Here is a 23,212-nt window from a genome sequence, read left to right as displayed (position 1 = left end):
CCCAAGCAGGCTCCACACTATCAGTGCAGAGCCCGATGAGGGGCTCCAGCTCACAAACTGTGAGATCATGACCTGATCCAAAATCAAGTTCAACGTTTAACCAACTGAGCCACCCAGGCGCCCTAGTGCATATATGTTTTTTAAAGCCTTCCTCGCCGGACAGTGTTTTAGATGCACCTTCTTCTGGACTAACAGACCTCCATTGTAGGGCACGGGCTGGATTTCCCCATCACCTTTCTGCAAAATATACCCTCAATGAGAAAAGCAATGGAGGGACGCCTGAGTGGGTCAGTTGGTTAGGCAACCAACTCTTGGTTTCGGCTGTCACAGTTCGTGCAGAGCCTGCTTGGGATTCTCTCTCTCCCCTCTCTCTGCCCCTAACCCACTTATGCTGTATCTCTCTCAAAAGAAATAAACTGGAAAAAAAAAAAATTAGAAAAAAGAAATGGATTGCAGAGGACTAGATAATACAAGGAGGTTAGCCAGGAGACTGTCTCAGTGATTCAGACTGCAAATAATGCTGGCAATGAGGATTGAAGAGAGAAACATGAATACATAGAATTAAGTAGAATTGGTGAATGAATATCTAGGCTGAAGAAAGTGAGGGATCATATAAAAAAATTGTTTTAATGTTTATTTATTCTTGAGGGAGAGAGAGACAGAGTGTGGGGGGGGGGGGGGGAGACACAGAGAGAGGGGGAGACACAGAATCTGAAGCAGGCTCCGGGCTCTGAGCTGTCAGCCCAGAGCCCGACGCGGGGCTCGAACTCACGAACTGCGAGATCATGACCTGAGATGAAGTCGGACGCTTAACCGACTGAGCCACCCAGGCACCCCTCTGTCTCTCATTTCTGCCCCTTCCTCACTTGTGCTCTGTCTCTCTCTCTCAAAATAAATAAAAAAATTTAAAAAATTGATAGCAATGTTTCACATATATGCTCAGCTTTTGTGTGAGGGGTATAAAATATGTATATAATATAATAATTGTTAATTTCTTCTTTTAATTTGTAAAAATTAAAAAAAAAATTTAGAGAGCAAGAGAGTGCACAATTGAGGGAAGAGGGGCTGAGGGAGAGAGAGAAAGAATCTCAAGCAGGCTTCGTGCCCAGCAGTGGAACCGGACCCAGGGCTTGATCCCAACACCCTGGGATCATGACCTGAGTCAAAAATCAAGAGTTGAACACTTAACTGGGGTGCCTGGTGGCTCAGTCAGTTACGTGTCTGATTCTTGATTTTGGCTCAGGTCATGATCTCAAGGTTCCTGAGTTCAAGCCTCGAGTTAGGCTCTGAGATCACAGCAGAGCCTGCTTGGGATTCTCTGTCTTCCTCTCTCTCTGGCCCTCCCCTGCTCATGTTTTCTCTCTCTCTCTCTCAAAATAAATAAACATTAAAAAAAAAAAGTCGAACACCTTACTGACTGAGCCACCCACCCAGGTGCCCTCATCTCAAATTACTGATGTTAGAATTCGATAATATTTGCAGTCCCTGAGTCCTAATGCTTTTTCTTGCAGCCAATAAATAAAATGGAACAATGGCAAATTGAAGTCAGAAAAGCTTTCAAATTATATAGCTAGCTTACAAAATGAGGATAATGACATGGGAACGACAAAGCTGCAGGGAAAACACAAGGGGATCATGGACACTGTAATATGGGGAGTTGAAAAGCATAGGTGTCCAAACTTCTTGCCCTGTTGTCCTTCCCATAGAAGGGATGGGAGCTTGGTACCAGGGCTGAGGCCCTCTGCCAGCATTTCTGAGGAGCAGGAGGCTGGTGAAAGCAAAGCACGTAAGAACTATTAGGGTGAACAGCATCCTCTGAAAGTCCCTTGTCCCTCCCAAATTAGACACCCTCTTTAACAAGTGAACAGAGGACGGACTGCCTGGAAGTTTTTCAGGGGGAGAAAAAGGAAAGACCTGGAGACTTTGTGTCTGGGTTTCTTTTCTCAAAAAAGAAAAGGGGCGCCTGGGTGGCTCAGTCGGTTGAACATCCAACTTTGGCTCAGGTCACGATCTCAGGGTCCCTGAGTTCGAGCCCCGGGATCGGGCTCTGGGCTGATGGCTCAGAGCCTGGAGCCTGCTTCCAGTTCTGTGTCTCCCTTTCTCTCTGCCTCTCCCCTGTTCATGCTCTGTCTCTCTGTCTCAAAAATAAATAAAAAACGTTAAAAAAAAAATTTAAAAAAAAAAAAAAAAAAAAAAAGAAAAGCCAAAGGGGCGCCTGGGTGGCTCAGTCGGCTAAGGGTCCGACTTCTGCTCAGGTCATGATCTCACAGGTTCGTGAGTTCCAGTCCTACATCAGGCTCTCGGCTGTCAGTGCAGAGCCCCCTTCAGATCCTTGGTCTCCCTCTCTCTCTGCCCCTCCCCCATTCCCACTCTGTCTCAAAGATAACTAAACATTTTTTAAAAATAAATAAAAATAAAAAAGAGAAGGGGCACCTGGGTGGCTGGCCAGTTAAGCGTCCAACTTCGGCTTAGGTCATGATCTCACGGTTTGTGGGTTCAGGCTCCACGTCGGGCTCTGTGCTGACAGCTCGGAGCCTGGAGCCTGCTTCGGATTCTGTGTCTCCCTCTCTCTCTGCCCCATTCCCGCTCACACTGTCTCTGTCTCTCTCTCTCAAAAATAAATAAACATTAAAACAAATTTTTTTAAATTAATAAATAATAAAAAAGAGAAGCCAAGGCAGAAGGTTAATGAAACAGGGGCAAAGATACAAGGCATTCCTCTGATCTCTGGACTGGGTTTCCAAAGCTGAAATAGAAAGTTCCACTCGGACTGTGCCTCTCACCAGCATTATCTACTGCGTGTTCTGCCGAGCCTTACCAAAAAAAGAAAAGCCTTTCCTGAAATCTCACCTTTTAGCAAACCTGGGAATGCTGACAATATTTGCTACTCTCCTCTGATCGGCCTGATTTGACTAGTTAACCAGTTACCTCCCTGGTTCCAGTATCTTCATTCAAACCTCCAATGTTGGAAATTCACCGGCCAATCCTGAGCGCTTCCCATCAGAACCCCGTCCCGCACCCCGCTCTCCAGCGGGCTCTCACATTCTCAAAGTCATTCAGCGTTTTCCACTAAGCTGTCCAATAACTGCTCGCAGACGCAGGATTCGACCCCTGGGAGCATCGATTCTCCGCTGTGCAATTTCAAGAACTAAGGTGGAAAGGAAGGCAAGTGCAGGCGGTGAGGGGAGAGAAGGGGCAAAGCGAGGGGCAGTTCCGCGCACAGGCGCGGGGGCCACAGCGACCACTGGTCCCCAGGCCGTTGCTGGTCCCAGGTGCCAGGCAGCTCGTCCCCCACCCCGCTCATCCGGCCTTCAGGCCCGAATCCGGGGCAGATGGCCTGGGATGCGGTGGAAACACTTCTCGACCCAAGGCGCCATCGAGAACTGAGTGGGCGCAAAGGGGGACAACACCTGCGGGGCTGGGAGGCCGGGGTGGGGCCGGCGGGTGAGCCAGGCAGCGGAGGGAGTTCATTAATTGTGTTTGGGAGGATTTCGACAACAGCCGCCTTCCCCTCTCCTTTACCGGGCTTGGCCTCTCTTTGGAATACTTTTCACGACCCACCCTGTATTTTGGATCTCTGGTTTGTCGTCCCTACCCACCAGAATATTTGCTCCCTGAGGGCAACACGTTTATTTTGCCTGCGGCTCTGTTGCCCAGCCCGAAACCAATCTGGCACAGTTGAATGGAAAACAGTTTCAAACCGGAGAACCCACCCGGAGGGAAAAAAGGTGGGCTCCACAGATTTAAAAAAAAAAAAAAAAGTAGAGCCAAGATTCTGACACCATCCGTTCACACCCCCGGGGCAGATTAGTCTCATCCGATTTTAAAGACTTTCCTCCTCCTCCGGCCTCCAGCAGATTAAGCCATTGGGCTGTCTAACATTCCCCTTTGCAGAAATGAGTCCAGGGACTGGAGGGTTCTGGGCTGTTAAGAGATTAATTTATGCAGGCGGTCCGTGTGGGGAGGCGGCTGGGACGCTGCTGTGGCGCAGGGTGGCAGCAGGTGCCTGGCGCCTGAAGGAGGGACCAGCGCTCGGCCCGGCCTGCCTGACTCCTGGACTCCGGCGCGACGTCCACTGCGGCGCGTGGCCGAGGGGCAGCGGGCGTCCGGTGCCTGGAGTCAGGCCCGGCAGATCGTTCTGGCCCCAAGTTAGACATCGATATGCTGGTTTCACTTTCGAGGCTAGAAAATGCAAGAGGCGTTTGTGTGATTAAGGTTCCTCCAGAAGTGAAACATACAGATTCCTCTGTGACTGAGAGTGGAACTTGCTTGCACGAGACGCTCGCATGCTATCGCCGACTACATGGTGAAAATGTAAAATACCTGAGATGTAAAAGTGGACCTCCTGTTAAGATAGAAAGGAAGGACGATAATGACTGGCTCTGTGTGGACTTTGGCAGCATGGTGATTCACTGGATGCCTCCAGAAAGCAGAAACCTGTGAATTAGAGAAATCAGGGACCCTACCTTCTTATGATGACCCCTTAGCTCAGATAGCCCTTGCGTCGTTACCTGAAGACTTCATTCTTGGGATGAAAGATGACACTTCATCCCTGACTCCAGTGGAGTTCAAATGTGAATAAAATTATATGGACTGCTTTAGGAAAAACAAAACCAAAAACACGTCGTGAACTTATGCATATTAAAACGTGTCAAGAGTTTATTTGAGCAAAATCAATTCGAATAGGCCAGCATCCAATCTAGCAGATAGAAAGAAGCTCCAAGTGGCTGTGCAACATGAAAGATTTTTAAGGCAGAAAGGAGCGGGAACTAAGCCATTATACATGGGCAAAAAGCAGGCTGGTTATGGCAAGGTTACGTCACTTTAAGGGATGGCAAGGGTCAATCAGATTATCTAACTAGTGCTGATCAGGTGATCCCTGAATGACTGGCTTAAGATTCAATTTCTAGGAAAGCCAAACTGTAATGAATTCTTGGTTTGGTGATGTGGGGCTTAGCAAAGGGATTCCACTTGGGGACTGTTTTACCTTGTTTTTAAGAATGCAATGTCGACATAGTTTAACAATGCAGCTCCCCCTTATAGACTTTCCCTTCGCTTTCCTGTCTTGCCCCCGGAGGCTACACTCCTGCCTCTTCTGGTTTGAGGAACTTTGCTTAATTACATTTCTCCTTCGAAGCACCTGGGTGGCTCAGTTGGTTAAGCCTCCCACTTCTGCTGATAACACCAAGCCTGCTTCGGATCCTCTGTCCCCCTCACTCCCTGCCTCTCCCCAGCTTGCACGTTCTCTCTCTCAAAAATAAATAAACAATAAAAAAATTATATTGCCTCTTCAAAGGCTGGAAATTAATACAAAGAATCTGAAATTTCCTCTTATCAAGAAAGGGGAAAACAAAAGGGGGTTACTTGGCCTGTCTTCCTGTTAATTTTCTCCCCTGGTCTTTCGTGCATACTCTAGTTCAGGGTAAACTTCTGTGGTCAGTCCGTGGAGCTCTAGCCACAGCCTGAAGTTTCCTCCTAGATCTCTGAGTCTGCAAAGAAAGGTGACATTTAAGGCTTCCAAATGGCTTTAAGAGGATCTGAAAAGAAATTCAGATTAGAGCCAGACTTCCAATAAATGGTAGGTGGAACTGACTTGGAAAGTCAATGCTTACCTCCTTTGAGCCTATCAAATAAGCCTATCTGGCAGCCATTTAAAAATAAATGAACCATTGACGGAGAGAATCAGGTGGGTGGTATTGAAATTGAATTAGAACAGATATGCTTCCAATTTCAATTCTCTCACAAAAACTACAGCTTCTACAATTTTACTGGAAAATCTAAAGAGCCTGTCTTTTCTAGTGGTATCTCTTCAGGATTGCCTAAAAACCTCCCTGCTGTGCAAGCTAGACCTCAGTGTTGGAGGACAGAAGGAAAAATAACGGCAGTCTTCCCCAACACATAGAAAAAGTTTGAGCTCCTTGGACTGTTTCCTTAAAGGTTTTCCTGTCAACCACTCTGTCCACCTCCTGGGTACGTCCTCCTTTGTCTTCTACTGAGGGTAGCAGAGAACAACATGAAGAAACAAGTACAAAGCACTAAGGTACCAGAAGAGGAAATCATGTGCAGCTTGGATGTAAGTTCTAGAGTTCTGATGCACAAAATAGTGATTATAGCATTATAATCTTCAAAATACAAAGTATATAATCTTTGTATTATAAACTTCAAAAGTTGCTAAGAGACTAGATCTTTTTTTAAATGTTTATTTATTTTTGAGAGAGAGAGGGGGTGGGGAGGAGCCGAGAGAGAGAGAGAGAGAGAGAGAGAGAGAGAGAGAAAGGAAACACTCCAGGCTCCCAGCTGCCAGCACAGAGCCCAACACGGGGCTCGAACTTACGACTGCGAGATCATGACCTGAGCCAGTTAGATGCTTAAGCGACGGAGTCACCCAGGCACCCCGTTTGTCTCCTCATTTCAAAACAGCAAGCTTACAATGATACTTCTTTATTTTTATTTTTGTTTTTTGGTGTTAGGCATTAGTATCGAATTCCGACACACAGATTTAGTCCTTTCTTCTCCCGTACCTCACACTCACATATTTCCAATCTCCTCATTCTTCTGATTCGGTTATTTTCTGTCTTAGTTAGATCAACATTCCTGTTAAAAGGTACAACATGCATTTGAAGTGTTATTTGAGAATATTCAATTCTGCAATAGAGGGAGAGAAGAAATAGGATGGAGATACTTTTAAATGTTAAGCCCGGCTGTAAATTAGTACTTAGGAGATAACTCATAGTTAAGTGTCGATACTCACTAAATAAGTAGCACATGAGGTATTTGTAGAGTTCATTGGGTGTTTAAAAAGACAGTAAGTTATTATTTTTGTAATATATTTTTGATTTTTAATGTTTATTTTTAAAAATTTTTTTTTAATGTTTATTTATTTTTGGGACAGAGAGACACAGAGCATGAACTGGGGAGGGGCAGAGAGAGAGGGAGACACAGAATCGGAAGCAGGCTCCAGGCTCCAAGGCATCAGCCCAGAGCCTGACGCGGGGCTCGAACTTATGGACTGTGAGATCGTGACCTGAGCTGAAGTCAGAGGCTTAACGACTGAGCCACCCAGGCACCCCTGTTTATTTATTTTTGAGAGACAGGGGATTTATTTACTCTGCGAGCAGGGGAGGGGCAGAGAGAGAGGGTGACACAGAATCCAAAGCAGGCTCCAGGCTCTAAGCTGTCGGCACGGAGCCCAACGCGGGGCTCGAAGTCACCAACAGCGAGATCATGACCCAAGCAGAAGTCGGTCGCCCAACCCACCGAGCCACCCAGGCGCCCCCAAATATACAGTAAGTTAAAATATAAATATATACAGTAAGTCAAATAGCAACCAATAAGTTTTAAAAAAACAGTTATTACTTGCAGAAAGAAAAGTAGGGAAAGAACAACCTATGATCATATCACCTGCGGACTGGCAACTGCCTGATCCCTAAATCAGCCACCGGTTAGTGGCACCCACTTTTATCCCCTTGCGGTCTGCCTTTAAAATGCAAATAAAATTCATGATAGCTCACCAGGCTACTCGGCAAGCTATAGCTATGGCCAGGCCTATTTCACTGGTGGAATCAGTGTACGTTACTGGTACCTAGCACCTGCTCCTTCCGCACTTTCCTCAAACCTCAACTCTCCTTCTCATGACCACCCCGTCAAAGCGGAAGGAGGAGCGGTAGAGAGACAAACATATAAACTCGGTGTGGGGAACGAAGCAGCTTTCCTTGACCCCGTGAAGGTCCCTGGCTGGGTCTCAAAATTAAACTGACCAAGGCAGATTAGCAGGAGAAAAGCACACACATTTACTCATCGCAAGTTTTCCTTACAGGAGCCTCCAGGAGGAAATAAAGACCTGAACGAAGAGTTAAACCTGAGCGTTTTTATGGTAGGTTTGAGGAAGAGGAGACGGTCGTGGAAGGATATCGTAGGTTAAGGAGTATGGGGGGGAAATTTAGCAGGCGATGAAGACGTTCCCTTCCAGGTATGGGAAGAGCACCTCTCAGCTTGAAATAGGCAATATGCCAAGACGTCATATTTTATGTGTTCATTTTTTTTAAGTTTATTTATTTTATTTTTTTAAAGTTTATTCATTTTTGAGAGAGAGAGACAGAGCATGAGCAGGGAAGGGGCAGAGAGAGAGGGAGACACAGAATCTGAAGGAGGCTCCAGGATCCGAGCTGTAAGCACGGGGGGGAGGGAGGAGTTTGGGGCTTCAAACTCAGGAACCACGAGATCATGACCTGAGCCGAAGTCAGATGGTTACACCGATTGAGCCACTCAGGCACCCCTAAAGTTTATTTATTTATTTTGAGAGAGAGAGAGAGAGACAGTGCATGAGCAGGGGAGGGGCAGAAAGAGTGGGGGAGAGACAATTCCAAGCAGGCTCTGAACTGCCAGGGCAGAGCCCAATGTGGGGCTCTAACTCCCAAACTCACATAGGTGGCTTAACCAGCTGGGCCACCCAGGAGCCCCAAGATGTCATATTTTAGGGGAGCGTGTATGAACCCTATCAACTGCATATCCCATAACTTCAGAATTAAGATCCATTCATCTAGATTGTATCCTATTTCTAAAAAACAAAATTCAGGGGAGTAAATTTTAAAGATCTTATTGGCTTTGTTCAATGATTCATGAATTGGGCAGCATCCAGTATAGCAAATAGAAAAAAATTCTAAAGAGCTACACAAGAAAAGAGAGTTTATAGGCAGAAAGGAGCAGGATTAAGGAAGTTGTTCTAGGCAAGAAAGCAGAGTGGTTATTGCAAGGGTACTTTCCTTTAGGGCATGGCAGGGGTCTATTAGTTGCACAGATTACCTAACTAGTATTGATGTGGAGATTCTGATTAACTGGTTTCAAATTGCATGCTGGGAGAGCCAACATTGTAATTCAATTCAATTTCAATTTGGTGACATGGAGCTTAGCATGAGCGACTCCATTTTGGGCCTATCGTCTTGTTTTTAACGTTCTGTCTGCCCCCTTCCTTTTGCTTTGCTTTTTGCTGTGCTCGTTAAATTGACTTAAAAAACTGGCAAGATAGGAGTGTTTTGATTTTTAATTAAAAAAAAATTTTAATGAGCTTTTTAGTATGGTCTGTGAGCCTGTTTCATGACCTTAGGAATACTTACCTGGTAGTGTTCTCATATCAAGTTAATTTGCCACAAGACTAAAGAAACTATGCCAGTGGTGACATTTTTTGAGAAACTGAATGTTTGAGGATGTTCCACACTGGCTCAGTCGTTTGACTAATGCAGAATTCTAGGTTGGAAAGCATTTTCCTTCAGAATTTGGAAGGGATTTCTCCACTATCCTCTAGCCTTCGGTGTTGTTGTTGAAGAATCTGAAGCCATTATACTTCCTGATCTTAAATTTTCATTTTCTTATATCTCCTCTCCTATTTTACATCTGTTTGTGGTTCTGCTTTAATTATTGAGGGAATATCTTTGATTTCTTCTTCAAACCATGTTTTTTTTTTTAGTTTCTAACATCAAATTTCTCATTTCCAGGTATTCTATTTTCGCTGTTTTCCTTCTTTAAAAAGAGCATCCTGTTTATATGTTATATAGCATTATATGTTATATGATTTTTTTTTTAATTATTTTTAAGTAATCTCTACAGCCAGTGTGGGGCTTGACCTCACGACCCTGTGATCAAGAGCTACATACTCTTCTAAGCCAGCCAGGTGCCCCTGTTATATGATTTCTTATCTCTGGAGAAATTAGGGATAGTTTCCTTGATGTATGCTTTTACAGTCTTTTTTTATTCTCCAAGTTGCTTTAGTCTGTTTGGCTTTTTACCTCATCTTTCATACTATAAAGAAAAAAAAAAAACATGTTAAATAGAAATGTGTCATAATTTTGAAAGATTTTTTTTTTAATGTTTATTTATTTTTGAGAGAGAGGCAGAGAGTGAGCAAGGGAAGGGCAGAGAGAGGGAGACACAGAATCCAAAGCAGGCTCCAGGCTCTGAGCTGTCAGCACAGAGCCTGACATGGGACTCGAACTCGTGAGCCATAAGATCATGACCTGAGCTGAACTCAGTCGTTTAACCAACTTAGTCACCCAGGTGCCCCCTGAAAGATTTTTTTAATCTCGGGGCACCTGGGTGGCTCAGTTGGTTAAGCATCTGACTCTTGGTTTTGGCTCAGGTCATGATCTCAGGGTTTGTGAGTTCAAGCCCCATAATGGGCTCTGCACTAACAGTGAGAGTCTACTTGGGATTCTCTCTCTTCTTCTCTCACTGTCTCTCCCCTTCTCAGGCTCGTGCCTTCTCTCTCTCTCTCTCTCTCATAAATAAATAAGACTTTTTTTTTAAAAAAAAATCTGATTGTTTAAAGCATATTTTGGGAGGGTGTTTCCCCAACTATCCCGTCTCTCCGTATTTTTACTTTCCTTTGCTTTTATCTCAGCTTCTGTCATGTTGAAGCAAACTGAACCTCCACCATTCATATCCTGCACCTTCTTGCAGCCAAGGCTCTCTCCCCTTTGTCCTAAACCTGGATTTCTTGGGAGTCTATACCGGCCTTTTTCACTGTCTTCTTAATCTTATACCTCCTGTAATCTGGTTTTCGCCCTCACCTCTCCCAACGGAATTTTGAGAGACTGCCATGGGACCAGTATCCAGGGCAAGGGAGGAAACAGCCGAGAACAACAGGCGTGGAGAGTCAAGAATGCCATTAAGCAGAGCTTCTTAAACGTTAGCACACCTCAGAATCACTACCTCGATGATGGCTGGGCTGTGGTTTTTGATTCAGTAGATGTGGGTTGGAGCTCGGTGCTTTCTAATCATATCTAACAAGTTACCAGGCGCTGTTGATGCTGGCTATCTGGAGGCTGCACTTTTCCAGAAACACTTGAATAAAGTATTGTGACCTAACATGTACTTAGGGCTGTTCGTCATCTCCTATACAAATATTTCTTGATCAGAACCTCGACTTGCTTTTTTACTAAAAATAAGCAAGATTGCTTTTGAGTATTTTCTCATGATTTGCAGCTAAAAGGGGAGTGGGGGAAGCTGCACATTGATGGGGGGGAGAGGGTGGGACAGCTGGGGACTCGTTCTCCCACCTCCAGCAGAAAATCAGCAGTTAATATTGGTGCTCTTGGCCAGAGTTCAGCACAAATGGGGGGAGGCAGGAAGGGGATTTATAAATTTAGTTAATTTCAGCTGCTCACAAATGTTAACTGCGATTCAACTAATAGTCTATAAAACAAAGTAAAATTACAGGGACCCCTGGGTGGCTCAGTAGGTTGAGTGTCTGACTTTGGCTCAGGTCACGATCTGACTGTTCGTGAGTTCGAGCCCCAATTCAGGCTTGCCTTTGTCAGTGCAGAGTTCTCTTGGATCCGCTACCCCCCCCCCCCGCCCCTCCCCTGCTGGCGTGCTCAGGCTCTCTCTCTACCTCTCTCAAAAATAAACAAAAAAAAAAAAGCGATCCAAGATACACATCCATAAAATACCAAGCTAGTAAAGTGTTTATAACAGACACTTTATTTCTCCTCTACTTTCCCTTACTAGCAACCCCAGGTTTAAGATGCGAGGCAAGGAAAACTTTAAGGAAACTTCCTCAGTCAGTTTAATTGGGAATTAATCAGCAGTTGGGAGGAAAACCACCCTTCACCTCTCTGCACGAGAATACCTTAAAGCCCAGTTCACAAACCAGGAGCCATCTCCCGAAGTAGTTTGGAAAAAACAAACAAACAAAAAAAGATTTTTAAGGCAACCTTAGGGAGACACAACCCGAGGTTCTTGTAAAAATTCCCAGCCTACATGACAGAGTATGATTGTTTTAATGCAGAGCAGATGAAGAATTATCCTCTTATTCCACTAATAGGATGACGCCCACTCACCTTACCCTTTTACCATTAGCATTTACATTAAAATAGGCTCGCTGATTGGCTTATCCGTAGTTTTAAGAGGAAACCAGATCGAAACTTTGAGGTTTGTTGGAGCCTCCGTTTTTCTCGCCCTTTCTGGGCTATCTCGTTCTTTCCAGGCTACTTGGCAGCTAGTTGAGCCCATTGCTTTCCACTGGAATCCAAAGGTCTAGAAGGACTGAGACTTGGCTTTCAGGTCTGAGACTTGGCTTTCGATGGATTCGCCAACGAAGCTTTACCCATCCTGTGGCCCGGAACCTTCTCAGATGGCCAGTGAAGAAAATTCCCAGGGAGGCTCAGGTAAGCCAGATAGTGCCTTTTGGGAACACACAGGAATGCAGAGAAGTAAACCACTTCCCTGCGGGAGGGCCACGTTGTGTATGTAGGTCCCTCTGGTGAAGAAACGGGAAGAGCTGGAAGCTGGGGAAGGGGTGTCGAGAACTGCATTGCTTGCTTACTGGGCTCAGGAATACTTCAATCCTTTCTGCCCAGTTTCTGGGGAAAAGCAATCCAGAATACTCCTAGGCCGTGCCTGAAAATGTCTGCCTATCCGCAATACGTGTCAGGAATGGTAAAAAGGAAAGAAAGAAAAAAAACCCCCAAACATTAGAAGCCTAAACTCCCAAGGTAACCTATGGGCTTTTTTAATCTCCCCAACCTTTTCTGAATTGGTTTTCCAGCTAAATTTCCCCTTTAGGAATGTTAATAAACAGGGAAATGGCTTTGCGGAGGAAATTGAAGGAGGGGGCCCATCGATAAAAGCCAGTGAGTGTAATGTAAATCAGTAGGATGCATTCTGGAGGGCTTTCTTGGGAACGCTGCTCCAGGGATAGTGCTAATTAGGCCCTCTCCTTCCTGGGTTCTTCTCCTACCAGTGAAGCTCTTGGAGCTCCACCCAATCCCAGGCTTGGCCTTGGAGAACCAGACCCTTGGGATTTGAAACCTTATTACCCTAATGGTGGGGCTGGGTGGCATAGGCTGATGGTGGTAGGTGGGCCCCAGCTGGAAGGGAAGCCTGACATTTTATATCCTGCTACCATCAGTATCCCCTGCCAGGCACCACTCTCCTCCCCGCCCCCTCACCAGTCCACACCGCCACCCCACCCTGCATCTTTGAGGGAAGAGCCTGAGTGGACATAGACAAGGGGTGAAATTAATGAAGACATTTGTAAGGTCTATTAGATCGGATCTTTGGTTTTCCTCAAATCTGCCATAGACCCTGACAGTTCTGCAGCTAGGGATCTTTATTTACATGTGCACAAGTCCCTAGAAGTCAGATGGAAACTGACTTTTATATTTAATGCTTTCACACAGGAAAGATTAAGGTTAACTGCCTTCTATGACATGGGAGTGCGTATGGGGTATGCATCATGGTTCGGAAAGAGGCAAGTGAGTGGCTGACTTCCCAAAACAAATGAGTTTGAGTGGAGAGAATTAACACCAAGAAAAGGCTGGGTAAGAGTGAAGGGGGGAACAGCCAGTTGACTTCTAGTTCTGCTTAAGGAGACAGACTGTTACATTTCTGGTTACTTTGTCTATTTCACTGGGCCCTACCCACCCTCCCCTAGGAAAATTTAAGAGGTTTTTTTATAATTATCAAGGTGAACTGCTGAAACTTGTTTACTAATTTTGACTTGCGTTAATGCTTTGCTTCCCCTCCCCGCTATTAAAAATTCACACACATGAAAATGGGAGAACTGCCAATACCTGATTTCTGTCCCATATTTGGAATCCTATACATAAGGTATCTTTTGACACTGGGGGAAAAAATCTAACCTCAGAACTGCCGATAAGAGGAAGGGGGAAATTCTGAGAATGACTCCTTTTCCATTATAGTGGGTTCTTATTTATTTATTTATTTTTTAACTTTTGTAAGTTGATTTATTTCAAGAGGCAGAGGGAGCAGGGGAGGGGCAGAGAAGGAGAGCAAGAATCCCAAGCAGGCTCCCCACTGTTAGCACAGAAGCCAATGTAGGGCTCAAACTCCACGGAACTTGAGATCACAACCTGAGCCACAACCAACTCTTGGAATCAGATGCTTAACTTACTGAGCTACCCAGGTGCCCTCTATCACAGTGGATTCTTTTTCATTTTTGTTTGTTTGTTTAACATTTATTCATTTTTGAAAGGCAGAGACAGAGCACGAATGGGGAGGGGCAGAGAATGAGGGAGACACAGAAACAGAAGCAGGCTCCAGGCTCCGAGCTGTCAGCACAGAGCCCGATGCGGGGCTCGAACTCACGGACCGAGAGATCATGACCTGAGGCGAAGTCGGACGCTTAACTGACTGAGCCGCCCAGGCACCCCTATCACAGTGGTTTCTTAAGCACATTTTCAAATGTATGCTCTCACCATTTGAAGTGTGTTAACCTAGCACAGTAGGTAATGTCTATGTGTGATCTTAACCCTGAAGAACCTCCCAATGTTTATTGTTAACCTGTTTTAACAGGCACACCTACTTTGAGCAAGAGACAAGTGACTTCTGGATATTGCAATTCACCCTAATGGATCTTAACTTTCTTTTGTCTTTCAGCTGCCTCTCAAACCATCTCCGAAGTATTAATAAAGAACCTTAGTCAATTGACTCTCGACCCTAGTATCAAACTTCCTTCCCCTCTACCAGAATATCCACCCCAACAGCAGGACACAGAGACGAAACCACAGGGACTTGTGGACCGAATACTCAGCAACAGGAGGAGGGGTGGAGTAAGGACTTTGTTAACTGCTCGGAAAGAAAGGATGGAAAGGCTGATGTGGTTTATTAAAAATCATCGCTACTTCAACCAGCGTTCCACGGTAGGTTCATGTGATCTGGGCCGACAGCACTGCCTAACTCTGGGCACCCAATGTCAATTAGGATGTTAAGAATGATGAGCAGCGGTCACTCATGAGTGCAGGATGTGAATAACACTTGTGTTTTTAAGATTCTTTAACTTTTAGATCACCTGGGTGGCTCAGTGGGTTAAGCATCTTGACTCTTGATTTTGGCTCGGGTCCTGAGATCGAGCCCCACATTGGGCTCTATGCTGACCAGCCTAGAGCCTGCTTGGGATTCTGCCTCTCTCTCTGCCCCTCAGCCACTCGCTCTCTCAAAAATATTTTTTATTTTTTATTTTTTTTAATGTTTTTATTTTTGAGACCGAGCATGAACAGGGGAGGGTCAGAGAGAGGGAGACACAGAATCCGAAACAGGCTCCAGGTTCTGAACTGTCAGCACAGAGCCCGACGTGGGTCTCGAACTCACGGACCGCGAGATCATGACCTGAGCCAAAGTCGGCCGCTCAACCAACTGAGCCACCCAGGTGCCCCTCAAAAATATTTTTAAAAACTAAGATTCTCCAACTTTTATCTTATGGTAGATGTACAATGTACTCTGTAGTAAGAGGGCAATAATATGAGTACAGAATCTAGGAGGACTTAACATTTAAGGCATTCAGAGAATGACCTTAGAATACATTTTTGACGCTCAGATGTTACCGTTACAAAATGATCTGCAATCTGGCATTCTTTAGTACCCATACGTTTCAATCTTGCCTCCTCTTTGCCCCACAAGTGTATTTCAAAGGCTATTCTAATAACCAGTTCTAGATTTGAGGGTTGTTACAGTTCAATTAGTGGTGCAATTAATCCATTTTATTTAAATTAATGCAATTCATCTCTTTTTTTTTTTTTTTTCCAGGATGAATCCAGAGTAGAAAGATTTAGATGTAGATGTCATTATTGCCTGTATCATAGACCTCCCGAGGATACCAGCATGGAGAATAATTATGACATGGAGTCTATGTAAACATAAACCTTATTATATGGTGTTTTCCTTGCTAGTAATTTTAGAATCATTATGTAGCACCTTGGGAAGGCTGCTCTATTATAGACAAAGTATAATATTTTGATGATCTATATTAGCTCTGTCTTTTCTACCTTGATAACAATAATTTGTGAGGAATCCGGTGTTTTGCATTTGAGTGACCTCAATATACTTTAGTTCCACTTTTTGATATGACCCAAGGAAGCACTAGTGAGTTTTGAGTGTAGCCTGGGTGTTTGAGAAACCTGAAGTCATGAAGATTGGTTAACCTAAAATGGGGCTCCTGGGTGGCTCAGTTGGGTTAAGCATCCGACTAGAGCTCTGTAGAGTAGGGTTCTGTGCTGGCAGCTGGGAGGCTGGAGCCTGCTTCAGATTCTCTGTGTGTGTGTGTGTGTGTGTGTGTGTGTGTGTGTGTGTATTTCTCTCTGCCCTTCCCCCACTCATGCTCTCGAATAAAAACATTAAAAAAAAACTCTAACATCAAATTGGAAGCCACGTAACTTGTGCAGGGAGGAATACATAGAGAATATTGGGTGGTTTGGCTGGAGAGCATAATTATAATTATGGCAGGGTGCATAGGCTAGGTTTTCTGGTTTTCAAAAATTAGAGTTGTAATAAAAGTTTTTTGTGGTAGTTCAATTTTCAGTAGCAAATATGTATGTAGAGGATCTTATTAAAATTGAGGCTTATTTGAATATGTTTCAAAGAGTCTTGTTTTTTTTTAATGTGTTTTTGCCCGCTGTGTGTTCAGTGAACGATGACATTCCTAGAATGTCCACACCTGGCATTCTAATAATGTGTGATACTGTCTTGGGAAGGAACTTTACACATTTGGGTGAGGTTAGGAAGCAAGGACACATACTTGCACATCCAACTTCTGGAAGAGATCTCAAAGAAACGGGAGGGAGCTGGAAAGGAAGTGTGGAGCATGTGTTCCAAATGCTTTGTTCACTGAAATGAATTAGGTACCTAAGCGAAGCTACTAGAGACCTGGGGTGAAGAAATCTATGCCATGCTGATAAGTACACAGGTAAGGAACAATAATCTGGTCTTCAGTATGGAGTGGAGGCAGAAACAAAGCATAAACTTGGGAGGATTGGTTGTAACATGGCAAGTTCAACAGTGATAAGAGAGGGATATTAAATATTAACATCTCACTGCCAAATTAGGTCTTCAGAAATTATTCTAAGAACTAGTCAAACTATCATAGCCTACCAACATGGATAAGTGCAGGGCTGTCTTGAAGTTTTATCAAACTTGTAATAAAATTAAGCATGTTTTAGTACCTTTTTTTTTTTTTTTAACGTTTTATTATTGAGAGACAGAGCATGAGCATGGGAGGGGCAGAGAGAGGTGGAGACAGGGAATCTGAAGATGGTTCCGGGGTCTGAGCTGTCAGCACAGAACCTGACGCGGGGCTTGAACCCACAGACCTCTAGATCGTGACCTGAGCCAAAGTCGGATGCTCAACCAACTGAGCCACCCAGGTGCCCCCAGGTTTGAATAGCTTTACAATCTCAACTACATACGGGTCAATTCTATCTCCTCTCCTGGTATCCCTTCTTTCTCTCAACTTTTTCATTGTCATTTCTACGTGATTTGATTAACACTGCTTATTCTGTTACTCCTTTCTGCACCCTTTTTAAAGTCTTTTTTTCCCTACAGTTCCATATATGTAATGCTCATCACTATCTCTCTTCTGTAGTGAATCCAGTGACTTCTCACCTGACTTGTTCTGTTCTCTAGTGCTTTCTTCAGAAAGAACTCTATGCCCCGAGTTCTTTCATGTCCAGAATTGTTCTCTTATTTCTCGAAAGACTGCTTGTCTTAACTCCTTTTGCTCAAGGATATTAGAAGTATTGTTCTGGCTCAGTCAGTTAAGCGGCTGACTTTGGTCATGATCTCATGGTTTTGGTCGTGATCTCACGGTTCGTGAGTTTGAGCCCCTCATCGGGTTCACTGCTGTGAGCACAGCCTGCCTCCCATCCTCTGTTCCCCCTCTCTTCTGTTCCTCCCCTGCTTGTGCTTTCTCAAAAATAAACATTAAAGTATCCTACTGTTGCAAATGCTGAATGTTAATGAGAACTGAGGCCAGCTTGATCCCCCACCCCGTAACCCCCTCCCTAACCCCTTAAGTGTCCTTTTGCCTGACTTTAAAAGGGCCTTTTATCTTTGAAGATAGCTCTTCAAATAGCTCTCTGTTTTGACCATTCTGGATCACCATTTCCTCTTGAACATGGTGTGTGCTCTCAGTGTCATTTAGTAGTCTTGTGAATTGTTCTGTTCCATTATTTTTGTTTTCTCTGGGGAGACCAATTCTGTGTATTTTGAATGGCCTTTGCGTATCTTCTCTGCATCTTTCTCTGGACTCCTTTTTAAATAATTATTTCCAATTTGTATAATTATTTCCCATCCTATAAATTATAATTTATATAATTAACTTTCTTTGTTATTCCACTTTCTATCTTCCGCTTACAGGCATACCTCAGAGATCTTGTGGGTTTGGTTCCAGACCACCGCAATGAAGTAAAGATCACAACAGAGGGAATCAAATGAATTTTTTGGTTTCCCAGTACCCACAAAAGTTAGGTTTATACTATACTGTAGTTTATTACACTTGATCTTAGTCAAAAGGCCAAGATTCTATACTGTAGTTTATTAAGTGTGCAAAACCATTATGTCTAAAAAATGTAGATGCCTTAATACTTGATTGCTAGAAAATACTAAGCATCATCTTTTTACCGGTGGAGGGTCTGGCCTCCCTGTTGATGGCTGCCGACTTGATGAGGGTAGTGGCTGCTGAAGGCTGGTGTGGCTGGGGCAGTTTCTTTAAGACAACAATGACAGTTTGTGCTGCATTGATTGCTTCTTCCTTGCAAGGACAATTTCTATGCAACATGCATCAATGCTGTTTGGTATTTTACCTGCAGTAGAATTTTCTTTCTAAACTGGAGTCCATCCTCTCAAATGCTGCTGCTGCTTTATCAACTAAGATCATGTAATATTCTGAGTGTTTTTCATGTTTATTTTTGAGAGAGAGAGAGCATGAGCTGGGAAGGGGCAGAGAGAGAGGGGGACAGAGGATCGGAAGCAGGTTCTGTACTGACAGCAGATAGCCCAGTACGGGGCCCGAACCCATGAATCGTGAGATCATGACCTAAGCTGAAGTTGGACGGTTAACTGACTGAACCACCCAGGTGCCCCAAGATTATGTAAAATTTCACACCCTTTGTTGTCATTTCAACAGTCTTCATGGCATGGTCGCCAGCACTAGATTGCCATTTCAATAAACCACTTTCTTTGCTCATCTGTAAGAAGAAACTCGTCATCCATTCAAATTTTATCATGAGATTGTAGCAATTCAGTCACATCTTCAGGCTCCACATCTAATTCTCATTCTCTTGCTATTGCAGCCACATCTACAGTGACTTTCTCTACTGAGGTCTTGAACCCCTAAAAGTCCTCCATGAGGGTTGGAGTCCACTTCTTCCAAACTTCTGTTAATGTTGCTATGTTGACCTCTTACCTTGAAGAATAGATAGTGGCATCTAGAATAGCAAATCCTTTCCAGAGGTTGTCAATGTACCTTGCCCAGATCTATCAGAAATCACAAACAATGGCAGCTATACAGCCTTACAAAAGGTCTTTCTTAATAAGACTTAAAAACCCTAAAGTAAGACTTAAAGTTGAAATTACTCCTTGCTCCATGAGCTACAGAATGGCTGTTGTGTTAGCAGGCATGAAAACAGCAGGAATCTTGTTGGACATCTCCATCAGAGCTCTTGGGTGACCAGGTGCATGGTCAATGAACAGTCATAGTTTGGAACAAATCTTTTCTTCTGAGCAGTAGGTCTCAACAGTGGGTTTAAAATATTCAGTTAACCATATAAACAGTTAATGCTGTCATCCAGGCTTTGTTGTTCCATTTATAGAGCACAGGCAGAGTAGATTGAAAAGTTCTTGAGGGCCCTAGGGTTTTCAGAATGGTAAATGAGGATTGGCTTCAAATTGGTTACCAGCTGCATTAGCCTGTCCTTTGAAGCATGACTTCCCTCCAGCTACGAAAGTCCTAGATGGCATCTTCCAGTAAAGGCCTTTTTCACCTGCATTGAAAATAAGTGGTTTGAAAGTATTTTTCCCCATTCTAGTTTTTTTTTGTTGTTTTTTTTTTTAATTCTCTTAACAAGGTTTTTCATGGAGTAATAGTTCTTGATTTTAACGAAATCCAATTTATGGATTTTTTCCTTTTATGGGTCATGCTTTTAGTGTCAACTCTTAAGAACTCTTTGCCTAGCTCTAGAGCCTGAAGATTTTTCTTCTGTTGCTTAGTTTTCTGTTAAAAAAATTTTTTTTTTTAACGTTTATTTATTTTTGAGACAGAGAGAGACAGAGCATGAATGGGGGAGGGTCAGAGAGAGAGGGAGACACAGAATCCGAAATAGGCTCGAGGCTCTGAGCGGTCAGCACAGAGCCCGACGCGGGGCTCGAACTCATGGACCGCGAGATCATGACCTGAGCCGAAGTCAGATGCTTAACCGACTGAGCCACCCAGGCGCCCCTAGTTTTCTGTTTTAAATGTAAGTCGATTCATTTAAAGTTAATTTTTCTATTAGGTCTGAAACTTACATAGAGGTTCATTTTTCAGCCTGTAGAAAGCCAACTTCTCTAGCAGCATTTATTCAAAAGGCAATCCTTCCTCCACCGAATTCCATACCTTAGTCAAATCCACCCCACTCCTTGTTTTATTACTGTGGTCAAAATACCATAAAGTTTACCATTTTAACCATTTTTAGTGACACAGTTCACTCATAAAGTAGTTTCATATTGCTGTGCAGAAATCTCCATATTCTACCTACTTCCTATAAGTGTAATCATATAATTTGTCTCTTTGCATCTGGCGTATCTCATTCAGGATGTTTTCCAGCTCCTCCATGTTGTAGGAGTATAGACCACAATTTGTTTATCCATTAATCCATCCATCAATCCATTCCTTTTAAAGACCCTTTTGGGAAGCCTCCTACAACACACCTGCTTGTCCCTCTTTGGCTAGTGCTTAATCCCACGGCCGTATCTGATCATACGAGTGGTTTGGAAATGTACGTAGTTAGCTGAGCAGTAATAGGCCCAGCTAAAAATCAGAGTCTATTACTAAGGAAGACAAAACCGATTTGAGACGCAACTATTAGTCTCCATATTTGGGTGATATCAAAAGGAGTTACCTCGTCTTCAGAATAGAATTCAGTGCTCAGGATAGTGAATTCTGGAATTGTTTTCCTTTTCTTCGGTATTTACTCCACTTTTTTTAAGTGTTAGATTTTTAGGTAGTCTCTACACCCAACGTGGGGCTCAAATTCATGATCCCAAGATCAAGAATCCCATGTTCTGGGGTGTCTGGGTGGCTCAATTGGCTAAGCATCTGACTCTTGATTGCAGCTCAGGCCCAGGTCCCAGTGTTGTGGGATTGAGCCTCCTATCTGGCTCTGTGCTGAGCATGGAGACTGATTGGGATCCTATCCCCTCCCCTCCCCTCCCCTCCCCTCCCCTCCCCTTCTCCTCCCCCTCCCCTCCCCATCCCCTCCCTTCTTTCCTTCTTTCCTTCCTTCCTCTCTCACTCTCTCCCTCTCTTTCCCTTCCTCCCTCTCCCACTGCCCCTCTCCCCTGCCCGCACTCTTTCTCCAAAAAATAAGAAGATAATAGTGTAAGGCTCTTTACACTATTTAGAAGCCATGGAGGCCTGCCGGTGACAGGACGTCTAAACCAAGTGTCTGGAAGGCTCTGGGCTAAGGCCAATTTTGCTGGTTATAAGTAGTGTCTCTGAAACCAAAGGGCCCACACAGCTCTTCTTAAAATTGAAGGTAAAAAAAAAATAAAAAGAAGGTATATTTGTTCAAGATGAAACAATTCTGTCAAAGCGAGACACAGGCTTATGTGTGCAAAGCAGAGAACACCAGAGTAATTTGAGAAAGGTAACTGGTGCCCAAAGAAACAGCGACAGGGTTCATGCCTAATTCCTGCGAAGGCCATCGGGCACGGGATCCAGGTGATGCTGTAAGTCTCAAGGCTTTAAACGTTTAAAAAGTAAGTGATTTCACAGTATGGATTTGTCAAAGAAAACAATGAGATAGCAATATGATAAAAATTACATTTCTTAATAACCTCCTGTTTCAATTTGCTACCAGAAAAAAATTTAATTTTCTTGAGGAACTATTAAGTTCTCTTATGAAACTACCTAATGAATACGTCCCTGTTTCCCTTTTTGCCCTGCAGAGAGGGAAGACGGGTGCTAAATTTAATGTTTAAGCCTAGTTACTAGAGATAGAGCCACTAGTTAGTGTGTTAGCTCTTTTCTCTTTTTCAAGGTAAGCTATTCTCTTTCTACCTAAACTGGTTTATTGTAAATACATATCTTAATATTAAGCCACCCGAAATCCAATTTGGAAACTGATTTCAATGTTTTTCTTACATTTTGAAGATTGGGCCGGGCGTCTTCCGCAGGGCAAGAAATCTCCCGCAGGGACCTAGAGACGGCCTTTCCCGCGGCTTGTCAGGGTCCAAAGAAGTGAGCCCACAGCCCAATCCAACAAATGCGTGTTGGCTTTTCTTGCTGCGGCCAAGGGGACGTCCCAATAAAGCCTTTGCCCTGATAGGCACTGCTGGTGTTTCTCAGCCCGGATCTGGAACCTCCCGCCGGCTGCAGAGGAAGTGAGCCCTAGACGAGGCGGGAGGCCAGTCCAGAAGGTCCCTCTGTCCTGACCGCTCAGACCGACCGAGCCCTCTAAGCCTAGGGGCGCAGGGAGGCGTGGCCTCCCCCAGGGCAGGATGCTCGGCGGCTTGCACCTTAAAGCTCTGCCAATCGGAGGCTCCTGTGCCGGCGCAGAAGCTATCAGTGAGCACCTCCAATTCGCCGGGCTGGCTGTTGCAAGAGTTTGTGGTGGCAGAAGCATGTGCTCCATGCTCTAATTTCCAGGCTAACCACGACCCCCGTCCCGAGTGTGGTTCCACAGGGTATATGGAGAAAATTACACGCAGCTCATCAAAGAGGAATGAATTGAAAAGCTGCCGCTCTGCTCTGGTGGAACATCACTTACTTCTGGAAATCTGAAGGGTCTGTCGTGGGCGTGGCTTTGGTCCTCGCTTGACTTGTCATCGTTTGGGACAGCGGGGCAGAAAAACTCTGGAAGGGGCCCAGAGACAAATCGAGTCCATGTAGCTACCTTCTACCCTTGCATAAGAGCCTTAGGGGTTGTACCTCAGACAGACAGTAGGATGAATGGACTTATGCCCCCTCGCTCTTGGGGACTTGTGGCTGCACCTCCATCTCCTGTATAGATCCCCAGCGAGCAAAATAAAGAGTAGAATAGTTCCCTCCCCTATTGTAATTTGGTTTGGGACAGGAATTTGGTTTGGAATGTGGTGGCAGGCATGGGAATGAGGTAGCGACTCTAGGCCTCAGTTTACCTATCATGCCTTTCTGCTGCTTACTTAAAACTTTGGGGTAGAGACTCTAGGCCTCAGTTTACCTATCATGCCTTTCTGCTGCTTACTT

The 23,212-nt window shown here is 44.3% G+C and overlaps 2 protein-coding genes and 1 pseudogene across 2 annotated transcripts; all 3 read left to right on the top strand.

The window, feature by feature from the left end:
- Nucleotides 1–1,596: 1,596 nt before the first annotated feature.
- Nucleotides 1,597–4,582, top strand: LOC132695398 (mitochondrial assembly of ribosomal large subunit protein 1-like). Its single transcript, XM_078450535.1, is given in 5 exon segments — nt 1,597–1,786; nt 3,096–3,178; nt 3,273–3,444; nt 4,100–4,430; nt 4,432–4,582. Coding segments are annotated over 5 exon segments (927 nt in total).
- Nucleotides 4,583–11,930: 7,348 nt separating this feature from the next.
- On the top strand, nt 11,931–17,340 carry DPPA3 (developmental pluripotency associated 3). Its single transcript, XM_060658474.3, has 3 exons — nt 11,931–12,161; nt 14,395–14,657; nt 15,541–17,340. Exons 1-3 carry the CDS (start codon nt 12,077–12,079, stop codon nt 15,646–15,648), a joined length of 456 nt encoding a protein of 151 aa, XP_060514457.1. The 5' UTR covers nt 11,931–12,076; the 3' UTR covers nt 15,649–17,340.
- A 4,326-nt stretch (nt 17,341–21,666) lies between these two features.
- Nucleotides 21,667–22,965, top strand: LOC132695399 (protein JTB pseudogene; annotated as a pseudogene).
- The last annotated feature ends 247 nt before the right edge of the window (nt 22,966–23,212 follow it).

This window comes from Panthera onca, chromosome B4, assembly GCF_046562875.1.
Source record: "Panthera onca isolate mPanOnc1 chromosome B4, mPanOnc1 haplotype 2, whole genome shotgun sequence".
NCBI classification, from domain to species: Eukaryota; Metazoa; Chordata; class Mammalia; order Carnivora; family Felidae; genus Panthera; species Panthera onca.
Note: the sequence above shows the minus strand (reverse complement) of the source record. Positions and strands in the feature narration are given on the sequence as shown.

What these genes read in the sequence shown, in the direction of transcription:
- DPPA3 (XM_060658474.3), top strand. Translation starts at nt 12,077, where the DNA reads ATGGATTCGCCAACGAAGCTTTACCCATCCTGTGGCCCGGAACCTTCT. An exon ending in AAATTCCCAGGGAGGCTCAG is followed by an intron (nt 12,162 to 14,394) that starts GTAAGCCAGATA and finishes TTTGTCTTTCAG; the next exon opens with CTGCCTCTCAAACCATCTCC. An exon ending in ACTTCAACCAGCGTTCCACG is followed by an intron (nt 14,658 to 15,540) that starts GTAGGTTCATGT and finishes TTTTTTTTCCAG; the next exon opens with GATGAATCCAGAGTAGAAAG.